This window comes from Muntiacus reevesi, chromosome 20 (assembly GCF_963930625.1).
Source record: "Muntiacus reevesi chromosome 20, mMunRee1.1, whole genome shotgun sequence".
NCBI classification, from domain to species: Eukaryota; Metazoa; Chordata; class Mammalia; order Artiodactyla; family Cervidae; genus Muntiacus; species Muntiacus reevesi.
Genome location: NC_089268.1, coordinates 25,251,330 through 25,278,176, shown reverse-complemented (window position 1 = coordinate 25,278,176; position 26,847 = coordinate 25,251,330). Strand labels below are relative to the sequence as shown.

Here is a 26,847-nt window from a genome sequence, read left to right as displayed (position 1 = left end):
GGAAAGAGGGAAGATACCTGTTTCTTTGAGTCAGATGCGAAGGAGAGAGAGAAGAGTGACTATTTTAAAATGTTAGGGGTAAATGTGGGAGAGATTTATTTGTGAAGCCAGTGACTTGGTCATGAAGATGGGAGGATGGGGACAGCTAAAGCCTTCACTGGAAGAGAACTTTAACTAGAGGTGAATGGAAAAGGAATTTGTTAATACTGCAGGCTCAGTTGAGGTTGGAGATAAAATATTTGTGACAGCACCAAATGATACAGTTCTCTTATAAAAGTTTTTATTCGTTTTTTTATGCTTGTAATATATATTTTAATTTTTTTCTTCCCGTTTTATTGAGATAGAATTGTTTTTAACTTTTTAAAAAACAGCACTGTTTTTAACTGTAAGATGTATAGCACAATGATTCGACTTACATATGTCATGAAATGATTATTACAGTGAGTTTAAGGAACATCCATCATCTCATATAGATACAAAATTCAAGAAACAGAAAAATCTTTTATCTTGTAATGAGAAATCTTAGTATTTACTCTCTTAGAAACTTTCATATATAATGTACAGAAGTGTTAATTATATTTGCCAAGCAGTACATTAGATGTCTAGTACTTATTTATCATATAACTGAAAGTTTGTACTTTTTGACTGCCTTCAGTCAGCTCCCCACTTCCACCCTTTGCCTCTGGTAACCACAAACCTAATCTCTTTTTCTATAAGTATTTATTTTTGAAATATAATTGGCCTGCTACACTATGTTAGTTCCTATTATACAACATAGTGACTTTTTCCCTATACATTTCAAAAATCATCACCTCAATAAGTCTAGTTACAATATGTTACCACAAAGATGTCACTTAAATTGACTATATTCCCAACATTGTACATTTCATGACTCATTTATTTTGCAACTGGAAATTTCTTTCTTTCTTTCTTATTTTTTTAATTATGTGCTCTTCTATAGAATTCTTAAACTTGCCAAGAGCCAAAATGGTAGACATTAATGCATAGCTTTGTCATGGATGGGGATTTTATATGTGGACATGGGAGAAGAGTAAGTGAGGAGATATTGCGAAGACTGAAAATATTGATGATAGGGTCAAAGAGCTGATGGGAATGGAGGAAACATTAGGTAAAGAATGGAAGGAAGTGAGGAGATGGTGAAGAACCAAGACTAAACTTTCATTGAGGTAAAGGAATAATTGCAGCAGGAATACAAACACAAGAGTTTGCTTGTTTGTTTGTTTTTCTGAGGCAGGCGGTTTGACTGGAGAGACTAGTTTCCTTTCTAAGATGCCAGAGTATGGCCATTTGAGGGGGTGCTAGCGTGAAACTCCAATACTTTGGCCACCTCACATGAAGAGTTGACTCATTGGAAAAGACCCTGATGCTGGGAGGGATTGAGGGTAAGAGGAGAAGGGGACGACAGAGGATGAGATGGCTGGATGACATCACCGACTCGATGGACATGAGTTTGAGTAAACTCCAGGAGTTGGTGATGGACAGGAAGGCCTGGCGTGCTGCGAATAATGGGGTCGCAAAGAGTCAGACACGACTGAGCAACTAAACTGAACTGAACTGAACATGATGTCTGAGTGATAAAATCATTTTTGATGTGAACATTGAAAGGGATCTTTATTTAACCTAATCTCACTCTTGTCTTTCTGAGTCATCCATATTTGCTACAACTGTTAAAGCCGATTGTAACCTGAGCAGTACTTGTCCATTAACAACACTTGCTCTCAGTTACTTTTCAAACTTTTTTACAACATACCTAGGTAAGCTTATAATTTTCCTCCTCTAAACAATTCTTTACTTTGGAAAGCAAGCCCTATGTATGGGTAGTGACCCTATTAAGTTGGTTTAGCTTAACATACTAATTTCAAGAGGCCTGGCACATGGAGTCAATAACTACAGAAAGAAGATGGAAGGTTTAAAAAGTAGATCCCAGAAGATGAAAAATTGCTTTAACATTTAAAAATCTATGTGGCGTGATAACTACCTAAGGAGAAGATAAGATTTTTTTCTACAGAGTATGATATTGTGATACTTTAGGCACTATAGCAGAACTAGTTTTTTCTTTTCCAGTCTCATGTTGGCTTATTTTAACAGATGAAAGTAGTATTTGTTATAAGGTGTATGTAATGTATATTAGCTTCGTGGTCTAAAGTGTTTATCACGCAGATTCTTTTAGTGAACCAAATCTTTGTCACTCAAGTGTTCCAAAGTGTATTCCTTGATGTTTAAGTGAAAAATAATCTAATTTTTAAGAAGGTAAATTTGAAGTTCTGAGAGAATGTTTAAGAATGGTGGATTTTAGCAAAACAAGGAACCTAGGCCCCCTTGTTCTCAAAATGGAGCTATGTTTAATAAACCACACTGTTATATACTTGAAACCCTGAAGTATTGATTTCTTCAGTAAAAGTCAGTCAGTCAGTCAATCAGTCAGTTCGGCTGCTAGTCGTATCTGATTCTTTGCGACCCCATGAATCACAGCACGCCAGGCCTCCTTGTCCATCACAAACTCCCGGAATTTACTCAAACTCATGTCCATCGAGTTGGTGATGCCATCCAGTCATCTCATCCTCTGTCAACCCCTTCTCCTCCTGCCCCCAATCCCTCCCAGCATCACAGTCTTTTCCAATGAGTCAGCTCTTCGCATGAGGTGGCCAAAGTGTTGGAGTTTCAGCTTCAGCATCAGTCCTTCCAATGAACACCCAGGACTGATCTCCTTCAGGATGGACTGGTTGGATTTCTTTGCAGTCCAAGGGACTCTCAAGAGTCTTCTCCAACACCACAGTTCAAAAGCATCAGTTCTTTGGCTCTCAGCCTTCTTCACAGTCCAACTCTCACATCCATACATGACCACTGGAAAAACCACAGCCTTGACTAGACGTCAGTAAAAGTGGAAACACTCTTATAAAATGACTCTTGATTATGCTTAGAAATTGACAAACCAATGTTTTCTGCACACTTCATCAGATAAATCCATGGTGTCAAATCCTGACCAATGGCTGACATGTCAGAAAGAAAATGTAATCCAGGTGACATGTGACATAAAAAAGTCACATTGCCTCACACCAGCCCTTACTTAAGTCTAGCTAATTAGTGGCACTTTTTGATTAATTCAAGTGGATGGCCCTCAAGGCCATATTTGTAGAACTCAGACTGAGAGTTCCGTTACCCTCTGTGTTCTGATTTAAAATGTTTTGGGTATTAATTCACATAGTTTGAAAATATGAAAATAATTTCAGGGTTATTTTGGGTATTACCGAGTTGAGCCTTGACTGATTTATTCATTCATAATCTCACCCACTACTTGTTTTACAGATAACACAAATAACATCAGGTTATAGCAAGATCTTTGGACTAAGATGTTAGTTGGGTTTGTTGTTGTTTCATTGCTAAGTTGTGTCTGACTCTTTGTGACCCTATGGACTGTAGCCCACCAGGCTCCTCTGTCCATGGGATTTCCCAGGCAAGAATACTGGAGTGGATTGCCATTTCCTCCTTCAGGGAATCTTCCCAACCCAGGGATTGAACCCACATCTGCATTGGCAGGTGGATTCTTTACCACTGAGCCACCTGGGAAGGCCCAGTTGAGTCAGGCCCAGTTGAGTTACATAAGTGTAAAATGAGACTAAGATTCTTGCCTTCATGGAGCTTACTTTCCATAGACGAGATACTAAATGATCCCTGTAAAGGATATGTGAATTATCTACTAAGTTAGGAAGTGAGAAATGCCATGGACAAAATGTTAAAATGCAGAACATCATAAGCGACAATGAGAGCATGTGTGAGGATAGCATGATCAATGTGGGCTTCAAGGTGGGAAATGTGAGCAAAGTGAAAAAAGATATAGAAATGGGCCACATGACTAATCTGGGAGAGGAGTGGAGAGATTGCCTTGTCAGAGGACCTGAAGAGGGTGGATGGTCTGAACAGAGAAACAGAGAGGAAGATGATCAGAAGATGAGGTCAGACATAAGGCAGCGTGTTTTTTCATTTTTGCAAAGAAGTCCAGCTTTTGGTGGTGTTTTAAAGATTACAAAGTCTAATTCTCTTCGCATATAAAGTAGAGGACAATCATACATCTTGACAAGAGGAGCATGAATCAGTTGTTCAAAGGGTTTTTCACCCTAAGACTCTACTGCCTTTCTGAATTCAGGAAAGTAGGATTTAAGTGGTATCAGCCAAAGTGACCATCCATCTGGAACAACACAATCTTAGAGTCAATCTCTGATGATTCTTGTCATCCAGCGGTTTTCAACTTTAGAGTAAATGATGAAAGACATTCTGCTAGCCAGTGATCAGCACTGGAAGAGTATTACGGAAATATTTCTAGAAGCTTAAAAAGACGTGGATTGGTGTAATGGAATTTGAATAGAATTCTGGATAGTGGGTTGAATATGGATGAAATTCTGGCTCTGTGAACGTGGAAGCTCAGGTAAATGCAATGATATAAGGTGTTTGCATGGCAGGTGTGGTGGTGTTTGTACTGAGGATAAATTTTGTTGAGGATATACTGTAGATATATACACCCCTCACCCCAGGAGACTACTGATCTATCACAACACATTTTCTAATAACACCTTTTATCATCTCATTGTCTTTGCTAAGATAATACTTTGACAGCTACTGCTACAGATGGGTGCCAACCTTTGGAGGGAAATCCTTTTGCCAGTTTCAGTTAGCTAGAACAAAGAAATTGGTTTGGAAAATAATGAGGTGAAGTTTGCACAGAGTACAATGGAGCAACTGGCAAAGAATCTTGCTTTATAAGGTTAACCATGTACCTACAGGTTGCAGAGTAGAAGTTCTAGATGGTGAGATAAATGTGAAAAGTATTAGAATCATTGGGGATAAGAGTAAACATTTTCACATTTCAAAGGAGTAGTAGGAATTCTTTTTCTTTTTCTTTACCCCATTTCCTAATATGAAAACAAGCATGCTCTCAATGAAATGAACAGTGGGAAAATTTAAAGCAAATAAAAGGAAATACTTCTACACTTAGTGCCTAATAAGTCCATAGACTTTTGAGTTGAGGAAGGTCAGGGAGTCAAATGCTGAAGAGGAAAAGTAGAGAGAAGAAAATCTGGTTAATTTTATGACCAATAATAACATTGAAATTATGCCTTAAGATAAGAATAACGAGGTTGAAGCTTTGGGGCATAAAATGATCGTCTCAAAGGACAGGAAGGAATTCTCCCACTCTTACCCCTAACAATTTGAATGGCACCAAATGGTTGACCAGATGCATTATGGGGTGTAATATTTTCCCAGGAGGCAGCTCTTATTAACCTGGAAAACCATTCCTGAAAGACCAGTGGCTAGTTTTATCTGGAAAATCCTGTATTTCAGGGGAAATCAGCCTTGAATCCAAACAAAAAGAATTTTGTAGTTGGTGTAATGATAAACTCCCCAGTGATGGATATGGTCTAATTTTGCTTTCGACCCAGTGTGTGAATGTGTCTAATCATAATATTCATATAACTAACTGAGTGTATCATAATGAGTGGAAATTGGCCTTTGACACAGAGCAGATCCAATGGAAAGCACATGAGCTATCCTTTAGGAATTAAAAATATGCTCTTACCCTTTTGCCAAATTTTTTTCAAAGTTCACACTAGCTGCTTGTAGCTTCTGACTTTCTTTCTTGGCTGTAGGATGCTGTTGGAACTCTTGTATTCCGGACGGTAGTGAAGCCTCTGAATCCTTAGCTGTCTTTAAGGGCCCCCGTGTTAATTTTGAGCCAGTTACCAAGTGGAGATCACCTAAGAGGGCAGAAGTCATCTGTAGCCAATTCTCTGTGAACTTGCAAGAACAGGCGAGCTGTGCTATTATTATTAAATTATTAATATAAATAAATATTATTTATTATTATTAAACTTATTAAATGGAGCCTCTTTAAATGATAGATATAGTCTCGGTCAGAGACTCAAGACCTTTGGCCTTTCCTTTTACTATTGCTTCTAAACCAACTGGGACCTTGACCCTGTTTGTTCTTTGCCTCTGTATCCTGATTCACTTTTAAAATTGACTTCATTTACTTAGGTAAAACATGAACATTGTGTAGGGCAGAGTGATTAACTCCAGTTAACAGAAAACCCCCCAATCTTAATTTTTTAACCAACAGAAAAACTTTTTGTCCAGTCAAATATCAGCCTGAGAAGAGTGGGTGGCTCCTGGTAGTGACTCAGGGGTCTGGGCTTCTTCTAAAGTCTGACTTTGCCATTTCATAGTCCTTCAGGTCCAATTTCCTTATTTGGAAAATGGAAGCAATAAAAACATACCTCTACATTTGTCATGATGATTAAATAAAATATGACATGTTGAATGACTCTCACGGGCTTCCCAGGTGGTGCTAGTGATAGAGAAACTGCCTATCAATGCAGGAGACATAAGAGGTGCAGGTTTGATCCCTGGGCCAGAAAGATGCCCTGGAGGAGGGCATGGCAGCCCACTCCAGTATTCTTGCCTGGAGAATCCCAGGGACAGAGGAGCCTGGAGGGCTAGAATTCATAGGGTCGCAAAAAGTCTGACACGACTGAAGCGACTTAGCACACACGAATGACTCTCAGGACCTGGCACATAGTACATGCTCAGGAAGTTTTGCTGATTCTTCCTTCTGTGGGTGTCAGGCATGAGTGTGTATGGGGAGGGAGGGAGTCACACCAAGAGGAAGTGGGGCTGATACCTGTATTCACGCTGCTCACAAGCTCTAAAAGAGCTCACTTCATCTAAAAGAGGAGGCACTTGAAACTTCACTACTTCAGTCCTGTGAAGGCAAGCACTGTGTCTCTCCCTTTTTTGTTAACTGTCATGTTCCCAAAGTCTAAATCCTGTCAGGATAATGACAAAAGCTAGGGTTAAATCAGTACTTAAATATCAGAACTATACAACAAAAGAACTAGAAAATGAGACTCGTTTCCTGTTTTCCCTTCCTCTCACCTACGTGCCCCCAAAATTTACAAAAATCCAAGATGAGAAGATAATGCCCAGGATGGCTATCAAGTTCCTGATTCTACACTTTTTTAGACTTTGTCCAAATCCTTACATGCAAACCATAGTAGGAACTGCTTATAATTTTGAAATCTTATATATGATGGTATATGATAGTGTGCAATTAAAATTTTGCTTAATCTGTTACCCTTTTCATGTTAAGCTCATATATGGTGTCTGTTGGCATTTATAGATCTTTGTATGTAATTTATCTATTTATTTTATTTTTGGTGCATGAGCTTCGCACTGCAGTGCCTTCTCTTTCCTCAGAGCACCGGATGTGGACACATGGGCTTCAGTAGTTCTGGCTCCCGTGTTCTAGAGCACAGGCTCAGTATTTGTGGCACAGAGGCTTTGTTGCTCCAAGGCATGTGGGATCTTCCCATACCAGGGATTAAACCTGTGTCCCCTGCATTATCAGATGGGTTCACATCCTTTGTACCACTAGGAAAGTCCTGTAGATCTTTTTTGAAGTACTTGTTTTTATAGCTTTAGCCACTGTTTTGTCTTTCATTTTGTATAAAGTGTTTGCTATAAATAAGCCATTCTGTCTGATTTTTTTTCCAAGATAGGGCACATGAGTGGAAGGGTAGAACTTAAAGGGAGGATATTAAAATTTCATTTTTTTTTAAAATTGAAGTAAAGTTGATTCACAGTATTGTGTTAAAGGTATTCTGTTTCAGATGTAGAGCAAGGTGATTTGATTACACATCTATGTATGTGTATATCTATATTCTTTTTTCTGATTCTTTTCTATTATTGGTTATTGCAAGATATCAAATGTACTTACCAGCTGAGCCACAAGGGAAGCCCATATTTTCCTATGCTATACAGTAAATCTGTATTGTTGTCTGTTTCACATATAGTAGTGTGTATCTACTATGATATATGAATAGTAAAAAAAATTTCTTTTACTATTTTTTTTCTGTCTGAATTTTGCTGCCAATTGTGCATCCCAATAATCTAGATATGCTTTGTTAGTCAAAATTGAATTCCACAATGTTCTTAAAACCCCTTCACCTTGCTGAACTGTGTTGTACCAGTTTTCAAAAGGAAAAGATGACTTGGAGGTATCTTATTTTTAAGAATCCTAACAAATTATTTGTTCAAGTGACTGGAAAGTGTCTAGTTAACCTGATCATGTTTCCCACCCACTCTCCCTCCTGTCTCCTATTTACTGCCCTCAGTGAGCAGATTGCTTGAGTAGCTGCCTCCTTCCTCCAACAACTTTCCCTGCCATGTTTTCTAGACATCAGTGTACTTACTGATTATGCCATCTCCCTGGAGAGCAATATCCATGTATATTCTTTTGCATGCATGATAGGGAAACTGAGGTTCCTGGTGGTCTGCACTAATGTCAAAGGTCACAAGGAATAGGAAGAAAATGTCAATGTCATTGGCATTTCACCCCGGTAGCTCTATCCATCCAGTCATAGTGCTGGCAAGATTCCCCTTGACTCTCCTTTCAACATCTGACACAAGGAACATGATATTCTCAAGTTGAATCCATCACTTTCTGCTTCAAAAGAGTGGCAGCAGCAGGTTGTCCACTCCACTTGTCCTTCTGTGAAGCTGAAAAAGACCATGTTGTTTTCTGTCCCACAATTGGACCTTTTTTTTTCTTCCAAAGTAGAAGAATTAGGCATAGAAAATGTGCACGTTGGGCCAGCTATATACATTTTTCACCCATATTAAAACTGCCAAAGCCCAGATGCAAGAACTCATTTTGAAAGACTTGAGCATTTCAGTTGTGGACTTATGGAAATCTTTTCCCCAATGACATTAATAACCTTCTGTGTGCAGTATATTGAGGAAATTTTATGGTAAAGAAAGCAAATTTGCAGAGATTCATGGGACTACTTTTTCAAGGAGCATTAGCAGAGAAGATTGATTCTGATGTGTTATTAATAGAAGCAAAAATTATGATCAATTATGTAGAGAATATTTATATTTAGAGGGAAAAGTTCTAGTCCAAATGTTAACTGAGAATTCGATCATTTCATGTCCTCATCCTGTCTCCTGAGGACCAAACAAACAAACAAAAAAGCTTTTCTTCATGTTCTTTGTTCCCTTCCCTAAAGCTGGATATATGCTCAGAGAAAAGGATATATATGAGAATAGCAAAGATGCTGTATCCATCAGAGTAGGGTGGATACACCCTGCAAATCTTAGTATCTCAAAAAAACACGAAGGTTTATTTCTTGCTGACACTTCTTATATATCTCTGGTTGGCAAAGACCCAGTCTGAGAAATCAGCTTTCTTGTACTTTGCTGGTCAGTGTCTCAGAGACAAACTTGGAACTCTTGGAGCAGGGGTTGGCAAACATATTCTGTAAAGGGCCTGATAGTAAATATTTTCAACTTTGCAGGTCATAGAGTTTCTTGTTGCAATGACTCGTCTGTTATTACAGTGCAGAATCAGAGTTTACAACAGTTTACAATGCATAAACAAATGAGTATGGGCTGTGTTCCAATAAAACATTATCTACAACAATAGCCAGTGGGCTAGATTTGGCCTATGGCCTGTAGTTTGCCAACTCTTTCAATTAAGTTGTATAGCCCCAAAGGGACACTTGGTACCTCTGCTAAATGATTGTTTTTGTTGAGTCACTAAGTCATGTCTGACTCTTTTGAGACCCTGTGGACTGTAGCCCACCAGGCTTCTCTGTCCGTGGGATTTCCCAGGGGAGAATACTAAGTGGGTCCCATTCCCTTCTCTAGGGGATTTTCCCAAGCCAGGTATCTAACCCGGATCTCCTGCATTGCAGGCAATTTCTTTACTGCTGAGCCACGGGAGAGGCCCTTGCCCAATGACTAATGACTAACTAATGATTCTACTTAAACAAGAGAGGATAGGGAAGTACAAGCCTATCGCTTCCTGAGATAAGCCTAGACTTTACATATGTTCACACACATACATGGAAAATGATGAAGAATTAGTTGAGTGGTTATTTTCGTAGTTCCACAGACTTGCTTGATTAAACCTATAGGTCTTTTATTTTTTACTTTTTTAAATGAAAGTCTTTTAAAAAAATATTTATTTATTTGACTATTCTGGGTTTTGGTTGCAGCATTTGGGATCTAGTTCCCTGAGCAGGGATCAAACCTGAGACTCCTCCATTGGGAGCACAGAGTCCTAGCCACTGGACCACCAGGAAGTCCCACCTACAGTTCTTTGAAAGTTTCTCTGTCCCCTCAGTTTTATCCTTAAATCAGAAAATCAGACTTTACAAGGTGCTATGTTCATCTTCTCTTTAAGAGGCAGTGGAAGTGGCCAGTCAATCAAACAGGATGCTGCTCAGCTCTGTTTATGCAGCCTCGGGGCCATGCACATTCACCTTTGGGGATCCTAAAGTGAATCAGGTTATGTACCCTAAAACATCTTGGGAAGGAGTTGGGAGGAGCAAGAGAGGCATTTTATCAGATGACATTTCTCAGTGGTGAAGTTGCCTAGGGGACAAGTCATTTTCTTGCAGACCAGTTTTTGAGAAGTTTCCAGCTGTCTCAGTGCAGTCTGGTCATAGGGAACAGTGACAGAAAGGTTTTTGGTTCATTCTACTGTAGATGGAGCCTCACTTAAACCCGTTGGACCACAAGATGATGTCACTGTATGTATTTGTTTCCAGCATACCCACTTGCCTCCCTAAATCACAAGACAACCCCATTTTGCGCCTACTGTTTCACCATTCTTTTATAAAGTTGAATGATTCCATGCCTTCAGTCGACTCACCTCTTTCAAGTTTTATTGGTACTTACTGCTCTAAGAGCAAAATGTAAAGAGTCCATTTATTTTTACACAATTCAACTCATTAATATATCTGACTTTTCTCCATAGGAAGTGTTTGACTAGATATAGAGAAATGTATACTCAAGCAGGTCTGTCAGTTAAAACAGAGATACTAGGAATCTATTATAAAGGTACCTGACTCTGCACATGACAATATCTGCTCATGTTGATTATAATCCATAACTTCTATAATTTTAGGGCATTTTTGCATATTATCAGACAGCAGAACACTTTGTAATCCATGTTAATAATTACATTTCAAAAGGATAAAAAAATACAGATAGCAAAGCAGGTGCTTGAACCGGGATCCATGAGTTGGTGATAGTCCTAAAATTTCATCCTCCTATTCAGTGATATTTATGTTGAATATGAGAAGATCCTAAAGGCAAAGATTACTTGACTATGACAAAGAGGACCACTTAAAAAGACTAGCCTACATCTAAAAGAAGTACGTCCAAGGTCCAGATGATATTTTTATGTAAAGTGATGTTGCACTATACCTTGAAATTAATTATAATTGACTTCAAGGTGTGCTGCGTTTCAAAATTTCATTTCTCAGACTAAATGCCAATGTCAAGTTGTCACGGAGAAAAGCTTTAGTGCTTCTAAAGAGACTGTTTTCTAAGTTTCTTTGTTTGGAATAATAATAATGATAATAATAATACCACTTATTATGTCCCAGGCATTGTTCTGAGCCTTTTAAAATACATTTGATTGTCACATCTGCCTTATGAGCTTGAAACCATTCCATGTTTCTTCTCACTTTGCAAAGGAGGAAACTTAGGCACAATTAAGTCGTTACTTGCCTAATATCACACAAGAAATAAGTAGCAGAATGTGAACTGCTACTTATAAGTAGCAGTGAACCACTGCAGTTTGCACCAGAATCCATATAAATAACCAGCATTTGTAAGAATAACCACTCTGCTCTAACATCTTTCACATCTGGAACATGGGGATTAGCACTGGAATGCCAGTGGAGAAGCAGCAAAATTTAAGGACTTATAGACAACTAACTCATGTTATAGAGGAAAATCTGTGCTCTTTTTGAACTTATCTAAATTGACCACAGATTCACTGACGAGAGACCGCTTCACTTTATTGGGACTGTGGAGATACAGGGAACATGTTAACCCCATTTATTTAGTAACGGTCTCTTTGTAGATATTTTTCTTTCTAGAATGAGGGGAATGTGAAAGAAAAGGAAGCACTCTTTGCTGTCAGTCAATGGGTGCTCAGTGAACTGGGTCATCATTGTTTGTCTCTTCCCTCCGACCTTAACTGTCCTTGGTTTGTCTCCCACAAGCTTCTTTGAAAACCCTTTGCCATACTTGAGTTCCCACACATGACAGTCTGACCTTGCAAAGAAGATTAATACAAAATATCTGCCAAAGGTTTGGTATTCCCAGCCCAGATCTTTATCTCAGAATAAGAGGTGGGGGGCAATTTATCTCTCATGCGTCATGGGCATTGAGATGCTGGGAACATTTCACTGGCAGGAGGAATTGGCAAAAATAGTCCCAGTGGATTTCAGGTTTATTTGACTAATTCTTTCACCACTTGTCAAATGAAACTAGTTTTGTTTAGGTAACAAAACAAGCTGTTTCCTCTGCCATTTCTCCACTGAGCAGTATAGGCACTTGTGGCGAACACACATTACTGCTAACTGTTATGATGTTTGCTGTCAAATTCATTTATTTATACAACTGCTGGAAAAAGCCTGCGGCCCATAAGCAGCCATGAAAGATTTCAGAGTCGTGGTGTGGGGTCATGAGAGGGAAAAAAGTCTCCACTGGTTATGAGAAAGGAACTGACACAGGAAACGGTCACATATGGTGCAGATTTATTGTGTCCGGGGTTTCCCATTCAAATCTCATTACACCCACAGCTCAGCGCTGGGCATGGCACGGCTACATCCATTTCAGTTTTGGCCTTCGACAGAATTACTGCTTCAGCTTCACACCAAGGACTGGAGAGGTGATAAGTTTATCATTCTGGGGAGAGAGTGTACCCGAATTGTATTTGTAAAGAGGGCTTTTGACTGTCCCTACCTTTTTAACACACGGACATCACTTTGTTCAAAGCTGGCAGGCAAGATTTGCTAGCAGAAAAGAAATAGGTGGTGACAATAGGTGGGATAGAGGTAGGGAGTATTACAAAAGGGATGAAGGGAAAGGTAAAGATAAGATGAAATGGAAACCAGCTGGAATTTTGCAGGTTTTATTTTTTGATTAGTGGGGAAAAACAAGTGTCTTGGTTAGAGACACACGTGTGTGTGTGTGCATGTGTCCACACACATATGTATGTCTGTATATGTGTATTTCTTTCTGGTCCATATTTTCTAAAAATGAACAGTCTTGTGTCCACATTTTAGCATTTTCTTCACCTTTAACTCGTTTCTTTGAGCATCTTTTATTGTGAATGCTTGCAACACTTAAACAGTGCTGTTTTAGACTCCTATGAGGCAAATGCTATTAGTTGGAGATGAGGATAGTGTCAAAAAGGCAAAAGGAGAGTGCAAAGTATTTTTAAATAATACTCCTTTTTAAATTATGATGAATAAATTATTAGCATGTGTTTATACCTGACTCTCAGCTGGCAAAGAATCCACCTGCAATGCAGGATACCCTGGTTTGATTCCTGGGTCAGGAAGATCCCCTGGAGAAGGGTTACCACTCCAGTATTCTTGGGCTTTCCTGGTGACTCAGATGGTAAAGAATCCGCCTGCAGTGTGGGAGCCCTGGGTTTGATCCCTGGGTGGGATCCCGTGGAGGAGGGCATGGCAACCCACTTCTTGCCTGGAGAATCCCCAAGGACAGAGGAGCCTATTGGGCTACAGCCCATGGGATCACAAAGAGTCAGACATGACTGAGTGACTAAGATGTATGTTTGCATTCCTGACTCTGCACATACATCATTACATCTGACCCTGTCCATCAGCCTGTGGATTGGAAACCATTCTCAACCACATTTACAGAGAAGTGAACTGAATCAGCGAGAGGATACTATGTAATTTGCCTGTTGTTTTGCAGCTAGAAGGTGGCAGAACCAGGACACAATGCAGATTTCTCTAACTGAAAAACCTGATCTCTCGCCCCCAAGACTTCCTGAATTTGCATTTATCTTGGCTGTTTTCAGTGCAGTATTTAGTGAATAAAAATCATAATTGAGATGATACCTATTGATATTTGCAAGTCAAATCATAATACAGCATAATAATAACTGCAAAAATATTTTCTATGCCCCTTATTTCAAGGAAAATATAGAAAAAGACATTTCCACATTGTGAAATCATATAGAATAGCCCTCTAGAATGAGTTTGAATGGACTTTCATCACCAAAAATAAGAGGTTTCTTTTCTATTTAAAAAAGGAAAAATGGTTTATTCAGAAGAAAGGGCTATTTGATACTACCTAATCCTCTCCCTCATCTTCATCATCACTTCATCACTTACTTTTATCTCCTGATCAAAGTAACACATTTCTACAAAGGGAACAAATATTTTAAAATACTCACCAAGAAAACTCAGTAAAGACAGAAGGACCTTTCACAGAAGGCCTTCCAAGCATTTTTGCTTCATTCATATAATGGTTGGTCTTGTGTGGTTTTCCATTTTTCTCACATTAGTTAGGAAATGTATTCCCATGGAAAACAGACCCAAGTTCAAGAACTTTGGTGAGATTGTTCACATAATGGGTACAGATCACGGAATCTGTAGCTCCTTAAGTCTGTTAGCTCGTTAGCCCCATGGATGTGTATTCCTCATTGAGAGTCTGCCACAGATACTGCCTGTGCCTGTGCGTATCTTTAGTCCTTCAGAGCTGTCTTCACACTTGGACATCTCTAGTCTATGCTCTCTTGACTCCTGAGCATGCAGGGTTACTTTGCCATGCCAACCACCAACTATTAGATTGTCTTCCTCACTGAAAATGATATCAGAGGAGACCCAGCTCCCAAATGCTACCGCCTAGCAATTTATGAAAAGCAACCTGCAAATGCCTTAATTTTGAAGCTCCAGGACCTAAATTTGAAATACACTGCATGTTCCAGTTCATTGAAATTTAAGTTTCCCAAATTACATTTTCTTATAGTAATCTTAACTATGTGGGTATGTGTGCAAGTATATACCATATTGTGATCACAAAATAGACTCTAAGACTGATAATTCTAGATTCCAAATTAGCTAGGTTGTGTTTTGGTCATCTGTATTGAATCCATTATTCACAAGAGCACCACTTTTAATTTCTCTTCACTTTACAAGTGTAACACATGCCCATTATTTTTGAGGTTTTAAAAAATAATTTATTAATTTTGAATTCCCCATTTCAAAAACATAGACAGCTTTTCTCTATTATTTCTAAAATGATCAATATGTATATCTTCTTTAATATTTCTTTGCAAGATTTCAGTTACTCCCTTTGTATATTTAGGAACACGGCTTTGATATTTTGGAATTTTACTCCTCATAGCCTGAGGGTTTATAAATGGGGATAAATTCAACCTGTCTTCACTTTTTTTGATCTGTGGCCATTTATATTTGTTAAATTAGAAATAATGAGGTGTAAATGGTGTTTGACAGAAAAGAATTGTAGATTATTTCTTTTCATTTCTTGAAAATAAGAGAATGATTATATATTTTGTTTTTGTCAAAATCTCCTATACTTTAGTGTACCATGAATTGTGAAATCTATCACAAAATGGCTAAAAAATTATCGAGGGAAATGGTGGTGTTAACCTCGAGGAAAAAAAAATCATTAATGTTGATGTATTTCATTCAATTTCAAACATATAAATTTCTCTCTTTTGTTGAAAAGGGGAAGATGGAAAGATTCTATGTGCCTTTGAGTCAAAACATTTATTTTAAACATACTTTTTTCTTTCCTTCTGATCCATTTTTCTAAATAAAGGATAGAAGTTGTTTCTTTTTTTTTTCCTTTTAATTTTTTTTTTTTCCTAGCAAAGACGACCCCTTTGGCATATTTTCTTTTCAAACGTGAAATGAGGTGGAAAATCCTCATTTCACGACAGGAAGGACAAATATTGACACAAAGTTAATATTTGTTAGAACCCTGGAAGCAACCTGAGTGTGTGTGTGTGCACATGTGCTTGTGCGTGTGCGCGCACACACACACACACGCGCACACACACACTCTCACATACATACTTACCCACTTTCTCTGCCTCTTCCTCTGCCAGGCATACCTAACACCCCTCGTTTCTAGGTTTCCCAGTCTATGGTTTCCAATCTAGGGAAAGGTGGACAGAGTATGTTGTGTGTCTAGAGTATTTTAGGATGTTAGAGTGCACACAAAGCAAGTGCTTGTGTGCACACCTGCACACACATGTACAACCTGCTTCATCTAATTTTTTCCACTTAGAGGGGAGCTTCTGGACTTGATCACTGGTCTTGTCCATCTTGAATGCAATAGCAGATGCTGAGCGGATACTCACTGGTCACTCAGCATTTATTAAGTCCTGTCCATTCCTGCCTTCTGGAGACGAATGCCCTGGGGTGACTGTTTGGCTGCCCCTGACAGACTGGGTCACTTTATCTGTTCACATTGATTATGAAAGTCAGCTGTGGACAGACCTTGTTTTTTTTTTTTTCCACCCTTCTTCTCTTAGCCTTTCTTACAAGCACCCCTGCCTGGATTTTCATGAGGAAATAATCAGATTAGGCCTTTCACGGTGAGTTCATATGGAGTTCTCTTTCTCCAGTGTGCTACTAACCGAATTGTAAATGACATTATGATTACCAAAGCCAGCATGGGTTTCATTTAAAAGTGATCAGAATTGCAGACCACAAAAATTGTGACTGGCAGATAAGGTCATTTGGAGAAGTGGGAAAAGAACAGACAAAAACAAGTGAGAAAGAGAATCATCACTCAAAATGAAATCCTTCCCCAATGGAAAGAGGCAGGAGAGAGAAACCCAGGGAAAGAAGAGATGGAATGCTATTTAGAAAGGGAGCTGGACTGTCCCTGTGGGTGCTGCAGGCTGTGTCTGGGAGAGGGGATGTGACTGCATCTGGCTGTATGCGTGCTCTTCTCCGAAGGGGTTCATGTCAATCCTCTCCCACAATGCAGTTAGTGGGAATGTGCTCTATAGCACAGGGAGCTCAGCTTGGTGCTCTGTGATAACTTAGAGGGGTGGGACAGGAGAGATGGGAGGGAGGTGCAGGAGGGAGGGGATGTATGTATACTCATCGTCAATTCACTCTTCATTATGTAGCAGAAACAAATACACCACTGTAAAGAAATTACATCATACTCCATTTTAATAGACTTACATCCACTTAGCAGCTTTGGAACCCTGGAGCTTTCCTGTGCTTGATTTTTTACCTCACCTCAAAAATAAAATACTGGAATTGGTTAATTCTGAAGATGAGATAGGAAAATGGATGGTGGGCTACCGATAAACCACCATCTTTTAGTCATTGGTAAGTTTTGGAGAAACAAAAATGAAATTTCTCGTTTATCTTGTTTATGAACACCAAGATTCCAAGTTTGGCTATAAAACTAAAAATTACTTGCCAAAGATCTTTAGGTTGTTGCCTTTGTTGAATTTGTGGCTCCAAGGAATTGTGGCTCTTGAGGGATGCTAAAATTTTTTAAAGGTCAAGTGGTAATGTGAAAAAAGCAAATGGAATCTCAACAAATGCATGATTTGACAAATAACCAAAAACCTCTCTGTCAATAGACTGTGTAAAGAGAACCAAAAACCAAAAATCTTTCTGTCAATAGACTGTGTAAAGAGAACCCCTGGCCACACAATATGCCTCCTAAAGGGTTAATCACTCTAGCTGACACCACATCTAAATACAATCCCCAAATGAATGATTTGGATTCCATTCTATTTTGCCAAAAGCACAAGTAGAAGTTTAAAGATGTTCTTCTTCTTGTGACTGTTACTAAGTAATTGTGTAAATCATAATTTCTGTGGTCAGTTTTACTGTCTATAAACTATGAATAATTAAACTTGCCATTAAGTTTTAGGTAAAAGTGGTTAGGAAAAGAAGAAGGGAAGAAAATAAGGGATGGAGGGAGGAAAGAAAGAAGGAAGAATCACCAGCCTTATAGCTTGGAGGTATCTTTGCAGTGCCAGTTCTACTATTTGGCATTTTAATCCCTGTTTGATTCTGTCCCCCTTCCAGGTACCACTCCTATGAGTCTATGGACTTCCTGTCAGATATTTCTTTATCTGAAACTCTCCCAAGGAAACATTATAAATTATTTGCAACAACCATGGAAAAACCACCATCTAAAACCTGTTGAATCAATTAAGCAGAGTCTCCCATTGACAAAACTGTATGCAAACCTTCAGGACCCCTCTGATAGTTTCCATGCCACTGTATATATTCCATGCCAGAGTATAAAGATACGATGTGTTTTCCTTAAGATTCCTGCTTAACCCAGTCATTATCCCCGGTCTACCAGTACGTACTACCTTCTGGAGATGTCTCCACAACATGTCTTCCCTGATTCATTTATAGGCTTATCCAAGCCTTTATGCCCTTGCTCCACTTGTTTAATGAATTAATGAACAAGCTGAGAAAAAAAAAATGCTTTGTCATAACAGAAATTATTTTGTGGACAAATCATTTACCTGATTCAAGAACAGAAGATTCTTATAATCGACTATAATTCCACTCTTATGGTTTCATGTGAAATAATTGGATCTCTTATGATATTGAGCTATCAAATATTGACATTAATTCAAGGGACAATTCTGTCAATACACTTTTGTGGTATCCTCTGCTATTATGATAAGTTGGTTTAAATTGTATTCAAGTTACAGAATAATAACCTTATAACTAGACACCTGGAAAGAATAGATAAAATATTTGAAGAATAAGAGTTTTGAAAAGGACATTATGTATCAATCAACTGATACACATTAATGAGTTTTTACTGTGTTTGATGTAGGATGTTAAGTAAGCCCTATGATAATTAAAATATGAGATAACAGTCTTAGGCCTTGAGAAATTACCCCTTAAGAACATTGGTTCCTAGTGTTTATGTAATTTATCAAAGTACATATAATTAGTAGCAGAGAATCATTGAAAATCACATCAACTAAGAGACTAAGTATTTTGTTTAGGAACAATTCCAAGAATTTAGCAATATACAGAGGTCACTTTAAAATACCTTGTTACTGACTGCTGGATGAGAAGCAGAAAGAAGAAAGTCAGAGATCTATGAAGCTTGATAGAATGTGAACAATTCATCAATGGCATCAGCATGGCTGAAAAAAATGTTTAAAAAGAAGGAAAGTAAGCAGTAGGTTTAGAAAAGAGGAACTAGAGTGATTCAAGGATCTTCCATGAGGGAAGACTACCTAACTATCTCGTTTGAAAAGGGGATAACAGTAGTAGAGATTGGTGTATCATAGTCTCAAAGAACTTCCATGATTATTAAGGTCATGCAATTAGTTAATTTTCTTAATACTTTTTCCATTTTTTTATTTGTTTTTCATTTATTTTTATTAGTTGGAGGCTAATCGCTTTACAATATTGTAGTAGTTTTTGCCATACACTGACATGAATCAGCCATGGATTTACATGTGTTCCCCATCCTGATCCCCCTTCCTGCCTCCCTCCCCATCCCATCCCTTTGGGTCTTCCCAGTGCACCAGCCCTGAGCACTTGTCTCATGCATCCAGCCTGGGCTGGTGATCTGTTTCATCCTTGATAGTATATTTGTTTCAATGCTATTCTCTCAGAACATCCCACCCTTGCCTTCTCCCACAGAGTCCAAAAGTCTGTTCTGTACATCTGTGTCTCTTTTTCTGTTTTGCATATAGGGTTATCGTTACCATCTTTTAAAATTTCATATATATGCGTTAGTATACTGTATTGGTCTTTATCTTTCTGGCTTACTTCACTCTGTAAAAAATATGGAACGATTCATGAATTTGCGTGTCATCCTTGCGCAGGGGCCATGCTAATCTCTCTATCGTTCCAATTTTAGTGTATGTGCTGCCGAAGCGAGCACTCCATGTTTTTGAAGATAAGTCAAACACACTCTATGTAATGGTGACCATTTAAAAATTTTTACAATTAAATCTATACATAATAATTTGGCATTTAATTTAGCAAATTCAATTTGTTTAAGAGGTGGAACAATTAGAATTTTTGGTTTTGTGTCAGTTTTCAAGGATTTGGCCTATTTCATCTAAGCTTTTTGTTTGTTGTTGGTTTCATTGAATTTTTCTGTTATATTTGTTTTTTCTTAAAAATATATATTTTTTATTGAAGTATAGTTGACTTACAATGTTTCATGTGCACATTAAGGTGATTCAGTTATACATATACACATATATTTTTTGAAATTATTTTCCATTATATGTTATTCCAGTAAATCTTTGCTATACAGGTTCCCTGTACATCCTGCATTAGTAATAATTTGGGTTTTTTCTTTTTTTTTTTTTTTGTTCTAATCTTTAGGCTGTTTAGATGAACTTGCAGTAGGGCAAGTTAAAACATGTAGGAAACAATACAAGACAATTTTGTGACTATTAAGTTGAAGTCAGAGGAACTCTTTGTTAGAAGATAAAATATACTTTTGAATTCAGAACAAAACAAATTCTAGGTTCATAGAAATATTAGGAGTGGTCGGAATAGTGAATAACGCTGTTTCTTCAAATGCTTTCATTACGTGCAATCATACTCGAGTTGTGCTCTGCTAAGTCGCTCAGTTGTGTCTGACTCTCTGTGACCCTATGGACTATAACCCACCAGGCTCCTCTGTCCATGGAATTCTCCAGGCAAGAATACTGCCATACCCTCCTCCAGGGGATCTTTCCAGCCCAGGGATTGAAGCCACTGCATTGCAGTGGATTCTTTACCCTCTGAGCCACCAGGGAGTTGAGCTCTATTTAATGTCGACACTCCCAAATTACTACTTTCTTCTTTTTCTCCTTTTGTATTTCTTTTTTCTTCATGTTTAGAGAAAAAAAGAGTTTGATAAAATTATATAGTCTTATATCCACACTCTTTCACAATCTGGTCACAATATACCTTTGCAATTTTAATATACTTCCGTAAAATTTCTGTCCCAGCCGCCTCAATCTATCCACCTCTTTCCCATTGACTCAAATATTATCACCTCCTTTTCATCTATTGTTTTTCCATTATTGGAGGCCTTAGTGATTATTCCTTTTTCCTAATTACTTTGCTTTACTTTTACCATTTAGCTATTACATACATTATTAACTTTAAATAACATTTTTTGTAACATATGCATTTGAATTATATTACATGCCGCTTGCTCAGTCATGTCCAACTCTTTGTGGCCCCATGCACTATATAGCTCGCTAGACTCCTCTATCCATGGGATTTTCCAGGCAAGAATACTGAAGTGGTTTGCCATTTCCTCCTCTAGGGGATCTTCCAGACCCAGGTTTTGAACCTGCATCTCCTGTGTCTCCTGCATTGCAGGAGGATTCTTTACCCACTAAGCAATAGGACCTGTTATTTAATATGTGTATCTTTCCATGTTTTTCCCAAGACTTTGTTGCATTCTCAGTATCTAGTACACTTGAATATTCAGTAAATGTTTCCTGAGGTTACAGGTGATGGTGAGCGTGATGGATTGGAAATCATCTTTGAGAGACTATAGTTCTTAAGTCACTTTTTTCCCCTTTATTTTATAGGCACATTTAGAGAAGAGCAGAAATGCACCTACCGACCCCTGATAAATGGCTACATCTGCAAACAGACTGACCAAGTGATCTTAATTCTTGATGGTGCTGATACCACTTGGGCAATGCAGAAGTTATATCCAGTTGTATCTGTGACTAGCGGTTTTGTTGACACCTTTAGTAGCATAAATGCCAGTGCTCCCTGCTCCATTTCAAGGTCTGTATCTGCTTTCTATTCCATTGTGCCCACCAGGAAAATCACCAAGATCTGCTTTGTGGATCAGACTCCTCATGTTTTGCATTTTTTTCTATTGGGGAACAATACCTCTAAGCTCCTCTTGGCTGTATTCTACCATGAACTCCAGCGCCCATATGTTTTCTTAAGAGACAGATTCATTCCACCTACTCAAGTTCATTCAACTTCCTCACTGTTGAATGAGTCTATTGGCTCCAACTATTTCAGCGTCACAGATAACCTCTTGTATGTTGTCCTACAAGGAGAGGAGCCCATTGAAATACAGTCAAGTGTTTGCATTCATTTGGCCCTCAATGTGATGTTTTCAGTTCTAGAAAAAGGCTGGGAAATCATGATCCTTGAAAGACTAACTGTCTTCTTGCAGATTAGCCAAGATCAAATCAGATTTATTCATCAGATGCCTGGAAACGAAGCAACCTTAAAGGCCATGGCTGACAGTAGAGCAAAGAGAAAGCGCACTTGCCCAACTGTGACTTGTACCAGTCATGACCGAGTGGGTCAACGTAGACCTCTCATGGTAGAAATGAGCTCATATAGAGACCTACCCCCCACCACTATGGAAACTATCTCAAAAGTGATGGTCATTGAAATTGGTGATCTGCCAACAGTAAGGAACACTGGACTGATTCCATCTTTATCAAGTAACAAATTACAGAATTTGGCTCACCAGGTTATCATTGCTCAACAGACTGGATTACTAGAAAATGTCCTCAATATGACTATTGGGGCCTTACTGGTGACTCAGTCAAAGGGAGTCATCGGCTATGGGTAAGTACTAATTAATAACAACATCTAAATGTGAGCTGATTTCTTTGATACATATTGCAAATGTCAGTCTATTTACATGGAATTACATAAACTGTCTGCTTTTTAAGATAAGAATAAAAATGCCAAGAGCTGTTTATAGACTTAAATTCTCAATTTTAAAATTCGTGATTAAATCTAGAGTCTTTGTGGTTATTCTATTTCCTAGGTAAGTGTGAATGTTATATTAATATTTTTCTACTTTAAATTTTAAGCATAGACAGATTTTTCTAAGGCAACTTGTTTTCAGCTTGTTTATTCATTCATTTATCATGTGATGCATTTTAACAGTGGCAAGATTCTGGGGTTGCTAAAGTGAAACAGATATGATCTTTGCCTTATGGGACAAAAACACTATCACAATTCCATACAACCATGAGTTAAAACCCGTGAGTACCCATGGGGTTGATAAATATCCTGCCTGTAGGGACTGAGGAATGGACTTACATTTAGGAACATTTTGGAAAGATGACTAGGAGCTTACTAAGTTAAAACAGTGATTCTGTTTGGGTTTTATTCAACCTAGGATTATAAAGGGCTTCCCTGGTGGCTCAGCTGGTAAAGAATCTGCCTGTAATGCGGGTGACCTGGATTCAATCCCTGGGTTGGGAAGATCCCCTGGAGAAGAGAAAAGCTATCCACTCCAGTATTCTGGCCTGGAGAAGTCCATTGACTGTATAGTCCATGGGGTCACAAAGAATTGGACACGACTGAGCGACTTTCACTTATTTGAGCTTCCCTTGTGGTTCAGCGGGTAAAGAATCTGCCTGCAGTGTGGGAGGGAGACCTGGTTCCGATTCTTGGGTTAGGAAGATCTGCTGGAGAAGGGAAAGGCTACCCACTCCAGTATTTTGGCCTAGAGAATTCCATGGACTGTATAGTCTGTGGGGTCACAAAGAGTTGGACACGACTGAGTGATTTTCAGTTCACAGGATTATAAATCCCTGCAAAGATGTCAAATTGTGTGAGGCAAGATCATAATCGCTGCCAACTATGTTTATGGCACAGATCTGTGTAAGATCTGTAATGTCCTTTTTGCTATGTTATTCTGACTCTGTAAGTTTGTATTTTGAAGGTCTTTACCAGATCGGTGTTGACTACATATTTCAGAAGTAAATCTACCTCAACATTTCCCTGAGCCTAGTAAATGAAGAAGTACATGAAGTACACAATAAGGGAAGGTAGATATAAATTACTCTCAAATTTATAGTCGTGATACCCAAGAGATGAATTGTCTAGTCCGAGTTTACCTAAGACATCTGTCATGAGGTCAAGACGATTAGAGTCCCAAGCTCCATTTTTAGCAGATACAAAAGGACCAGAGATGATACCGCAGACTGAGAGACAGTATGAAATTGTCATAATGCTTGGGAAACAGATATAAACTAATCATCTCACACATGCATGCTGTGAGGTTATAGAGTACTCAAGAGAGTCAACCTTATAGATTCCCTGCAAGTTTGCTACCACCACTGAAAAAGTAAGCTCAAACTTATGCACATGTTGAGTTGATACAGTTGATATTGGGTCCCTGAAATAGATATGATTATTCTGAACTATATAACTCAATGAAATCTTAGCGCATTCATATTCTTTTATTAAAAGATTTTTCTATTGCTGCTTTTTCACTACATTTGTGGTAGTTATAATAAATAAATAATTAGTATTTAATAGATATTAATTGCTTTTGTACAGCTGTCTTCAGTAGATGTGGGATTCTTTATAAACTAAAAAGCAAAACAAAAAGATACACCTTTACATTTTAAGGAGTATTCAAGAAATACATTGACTGCGTTTTTATACACAAAGCAATATAAATGAATGACAAATTAGCTAGTGTTTTTGTGTCATATTTTACCTGTACTTGGTGTTCCTCTTTCTTATATGGAAGAAATTATAAGAAAACTCAAGCAATTTTTTTTTTTTTTTTGGATTCTGGTTGATTTGAAGGGCTTTGGAAATTGCTAGCTTAGAATTAAAAAGTACTGCTAGTTGCATAATTGCTCAAAATCTATTAAATCTTGGATATTTTATCAATCACCAACCCTTCATCTTATTGTTGACATAATCATATTATGCATGATGATGTAAAAATCAGGAATCTGCATGTCAGTGTATGACAAAAACCACTACAATATTGTAAAGTAATTAGCCTCCAACTAATAAAAACAAATGGAAAAAAAAATCAGGAATCTGAAAAAAGTGATGCTACTGTATCTTAGCTTATGTTTGAATATATCTTCTTTACCCCAATTTCATTTAGATCCCATTGAGTTCTTATGAGCATATTCTATGGATGGGTGACTAAGAAGTCCTAGGACCAGGTCACTGCTAAATTTTATTTAGATTTTATGGTACTGAGCTTTCAATAGGTCATCCTTCCAAAATGACTGATTTGTATATTATATAAAAAAAAAGGTTAGTAAATATTTAGCTTTTAACTAGAAAGAGAGTAAAGTCAAAGAGTAGACACAATAGAGGTAAAGCAGAGGAAACCCAGGAAAGAGCGTGGATCCAGCCCAAGTGCAGGTATGCGTACATATGTGTGAGGGAATATCACTGCATCATAAGCTTCAGAGAACAGATCACTTTTATTGCCCAGCATCCATCAGAACCATCATGCTTTCACATTTGACTCAGATATTTCTGATTTAATAAGGAACTACTGAACATGTATTTTATAACATCAGTTTTCTGTTGGTTGTGTTATATTCCCCATCTCTCTCAGTTTCTTTAGTATTTTAGGAGACGTTTCCAAGACATAAAGCAAAATAAAAATTTTCTGAAGTTAAGGAAAAGCTGCTTCTGAAGTATATCTGAATAAATTGCTGCAGAATAAGAAATGCGACGTCCTAAGGGATTTAATGAGAACTAGCAAGTTTTCCCATGGTCCTAAGAATTGCACAGTATGGTAAACAACCCTGAAGCCTTGTGCAGGTCCCAGGGCCAGTCCTGTTTCTTTCAGCTTTGATCAGTGTCAACTGGGACTTCCACTGAACTCACTGGAAAGTCATTGACAAGCTAATGACTTGACCTTGAGATCGCAGAAATTAGTCTGAGGACGTGGACCTTTCAGTGGAAACATTTAGGATGTTCTTGAAAGATTCACTCTTGTTAATTTAATGGGGTTGCATGTATTTCAACAAATTGAGGGCATATCAGACATTTACTTACCAAGAGAAGTACTACCTGCTTTCAAAAAGCTATCAACTTCTGCCTTGTGGGGAGAAATGGAGTGCTATTTTTTAATTAAATAATACACAGTGAATTGGCCTCTCCTGATCTTTATCCTCCTCTAGAGGCATCTAGATATAAGTGTCTTCCACATGGCGAAGTCAGTTCCATGAGCCTGTTTTCCATCTTCCAAACTTTGTTAACCTTTATTGTTGGTTGCTCTCTCCTCTCCTGCCTTCTTCATCCTTGTGGACTTACACCATTTTTATTCACTTTTGTTCTTTTAAGTAATTTCAGTGGAGAAGAGGAAACAGAGATAAACATATATTCAACTTGCCCTTTTAAAACTTGGAGTTTCCCACCGGTGTCCTATTTTTATAGTCTACCTTTTATCTGGAATCCTGGCAGTAGAAACTTGATTTTTGCTCTCTTGAATTTCTTTCCCTCTTGTCCTTTTTCTCCACCTTTCTCCTGCTTCATTAAAAAGCAAACAAACAAACAAAAAAACCTCTAAGTAATGTGTTTTGTCATATGATATACATAAATATATCTGTATCTTTTATGGAAGTTTAGCTATTGAAATGCTAAAGCTATTTTGTGGTTGGCGGAATTTCCAAAATGACGGTCTTAGTCCTGGGAACCTACGAATATGATTACATAGCATTTCCATGAACACAGTATGTTATGTGGCACAGTTTGCCTTAAGATAGAATACCCAGGATTATCAAGGTGGGGCGGTTTTAACACAGGAGACCTGAAGGGAGGAGAGTTTTCTCCTGCTGTAGCAGAATAAGGCATAAGAGGAAAGCAAAAAGATTCAAAGTGTGAGAAGGAATTGAAGTGGCACTGCTTTTAGGATGGAAGGCACCACACGAGAAAAAAAAAAATCAGACCAACTTTATAAGTAGAAAGTGGACCTTGGCCAATGGCCAGCAAGGAAACAGGGACCTCTATTCCATGGCTACAAGGAAATGAATTCTGTGAACAATCGGAATGAGTTTGGAAATGGATTCTTAGGCAGAGATCTGAGCCAAGCCTGTCTGAACTCTTGACCCACAACCTGAAGATCATAAATTTGTGATATTTTAAACCATGAAAATGTATGGAGTTTTGTTACACAGCCATAGAGAACTAATATGCTATCTCACATAAAGCTCTTTGTTTATGATATTGCCATGAACCTTGG

The 26,847-nt window shown here is 38.1% G+C and overlaps 1 protein-coding gene and 1 non-coding gene across 9 annotated transcripts in view; one reads left to right on the top strand and one right to left on the bottom strand.

Annotated features, from left to right (window-relative positions):
• PKHD1 (PKHD1 ciliary IPT domain containing fibrocystin/polyductin) overlaps positions 1-26,847 on the top strand; it is a 432,300-nt gene that overhangs the window by 364,853 nt on the left and 40,600 nt on the right. For all 8 annotated transcript variants that reach the window (XR_010660007.1, XM_065912087.1, XM_065912089.1 and 5 more), the window contains one exon: positions 21,440-22,451. Coding sequence is in view for 7 of the 8 variants with exons in the window: in XM_065912087.1 (XP_065768159.1) it covers positions 21,440-22,451 (1,012 nt within the window). In the remaining variant the exon portion in view is untranslated. The remainder of the gene's footprint in view (positions 1-21,439; positions 22,452-26,847) is intronic.
• Positions 19,676-19,779, bottom strand: LOC136151972 (U6 spliceosomal RNA). Its single transcript, XR_010660134.1, has one exon. It is a non-coding gene; the product is annotated as a U6 spliceosomal RNA (small nuclear RNA).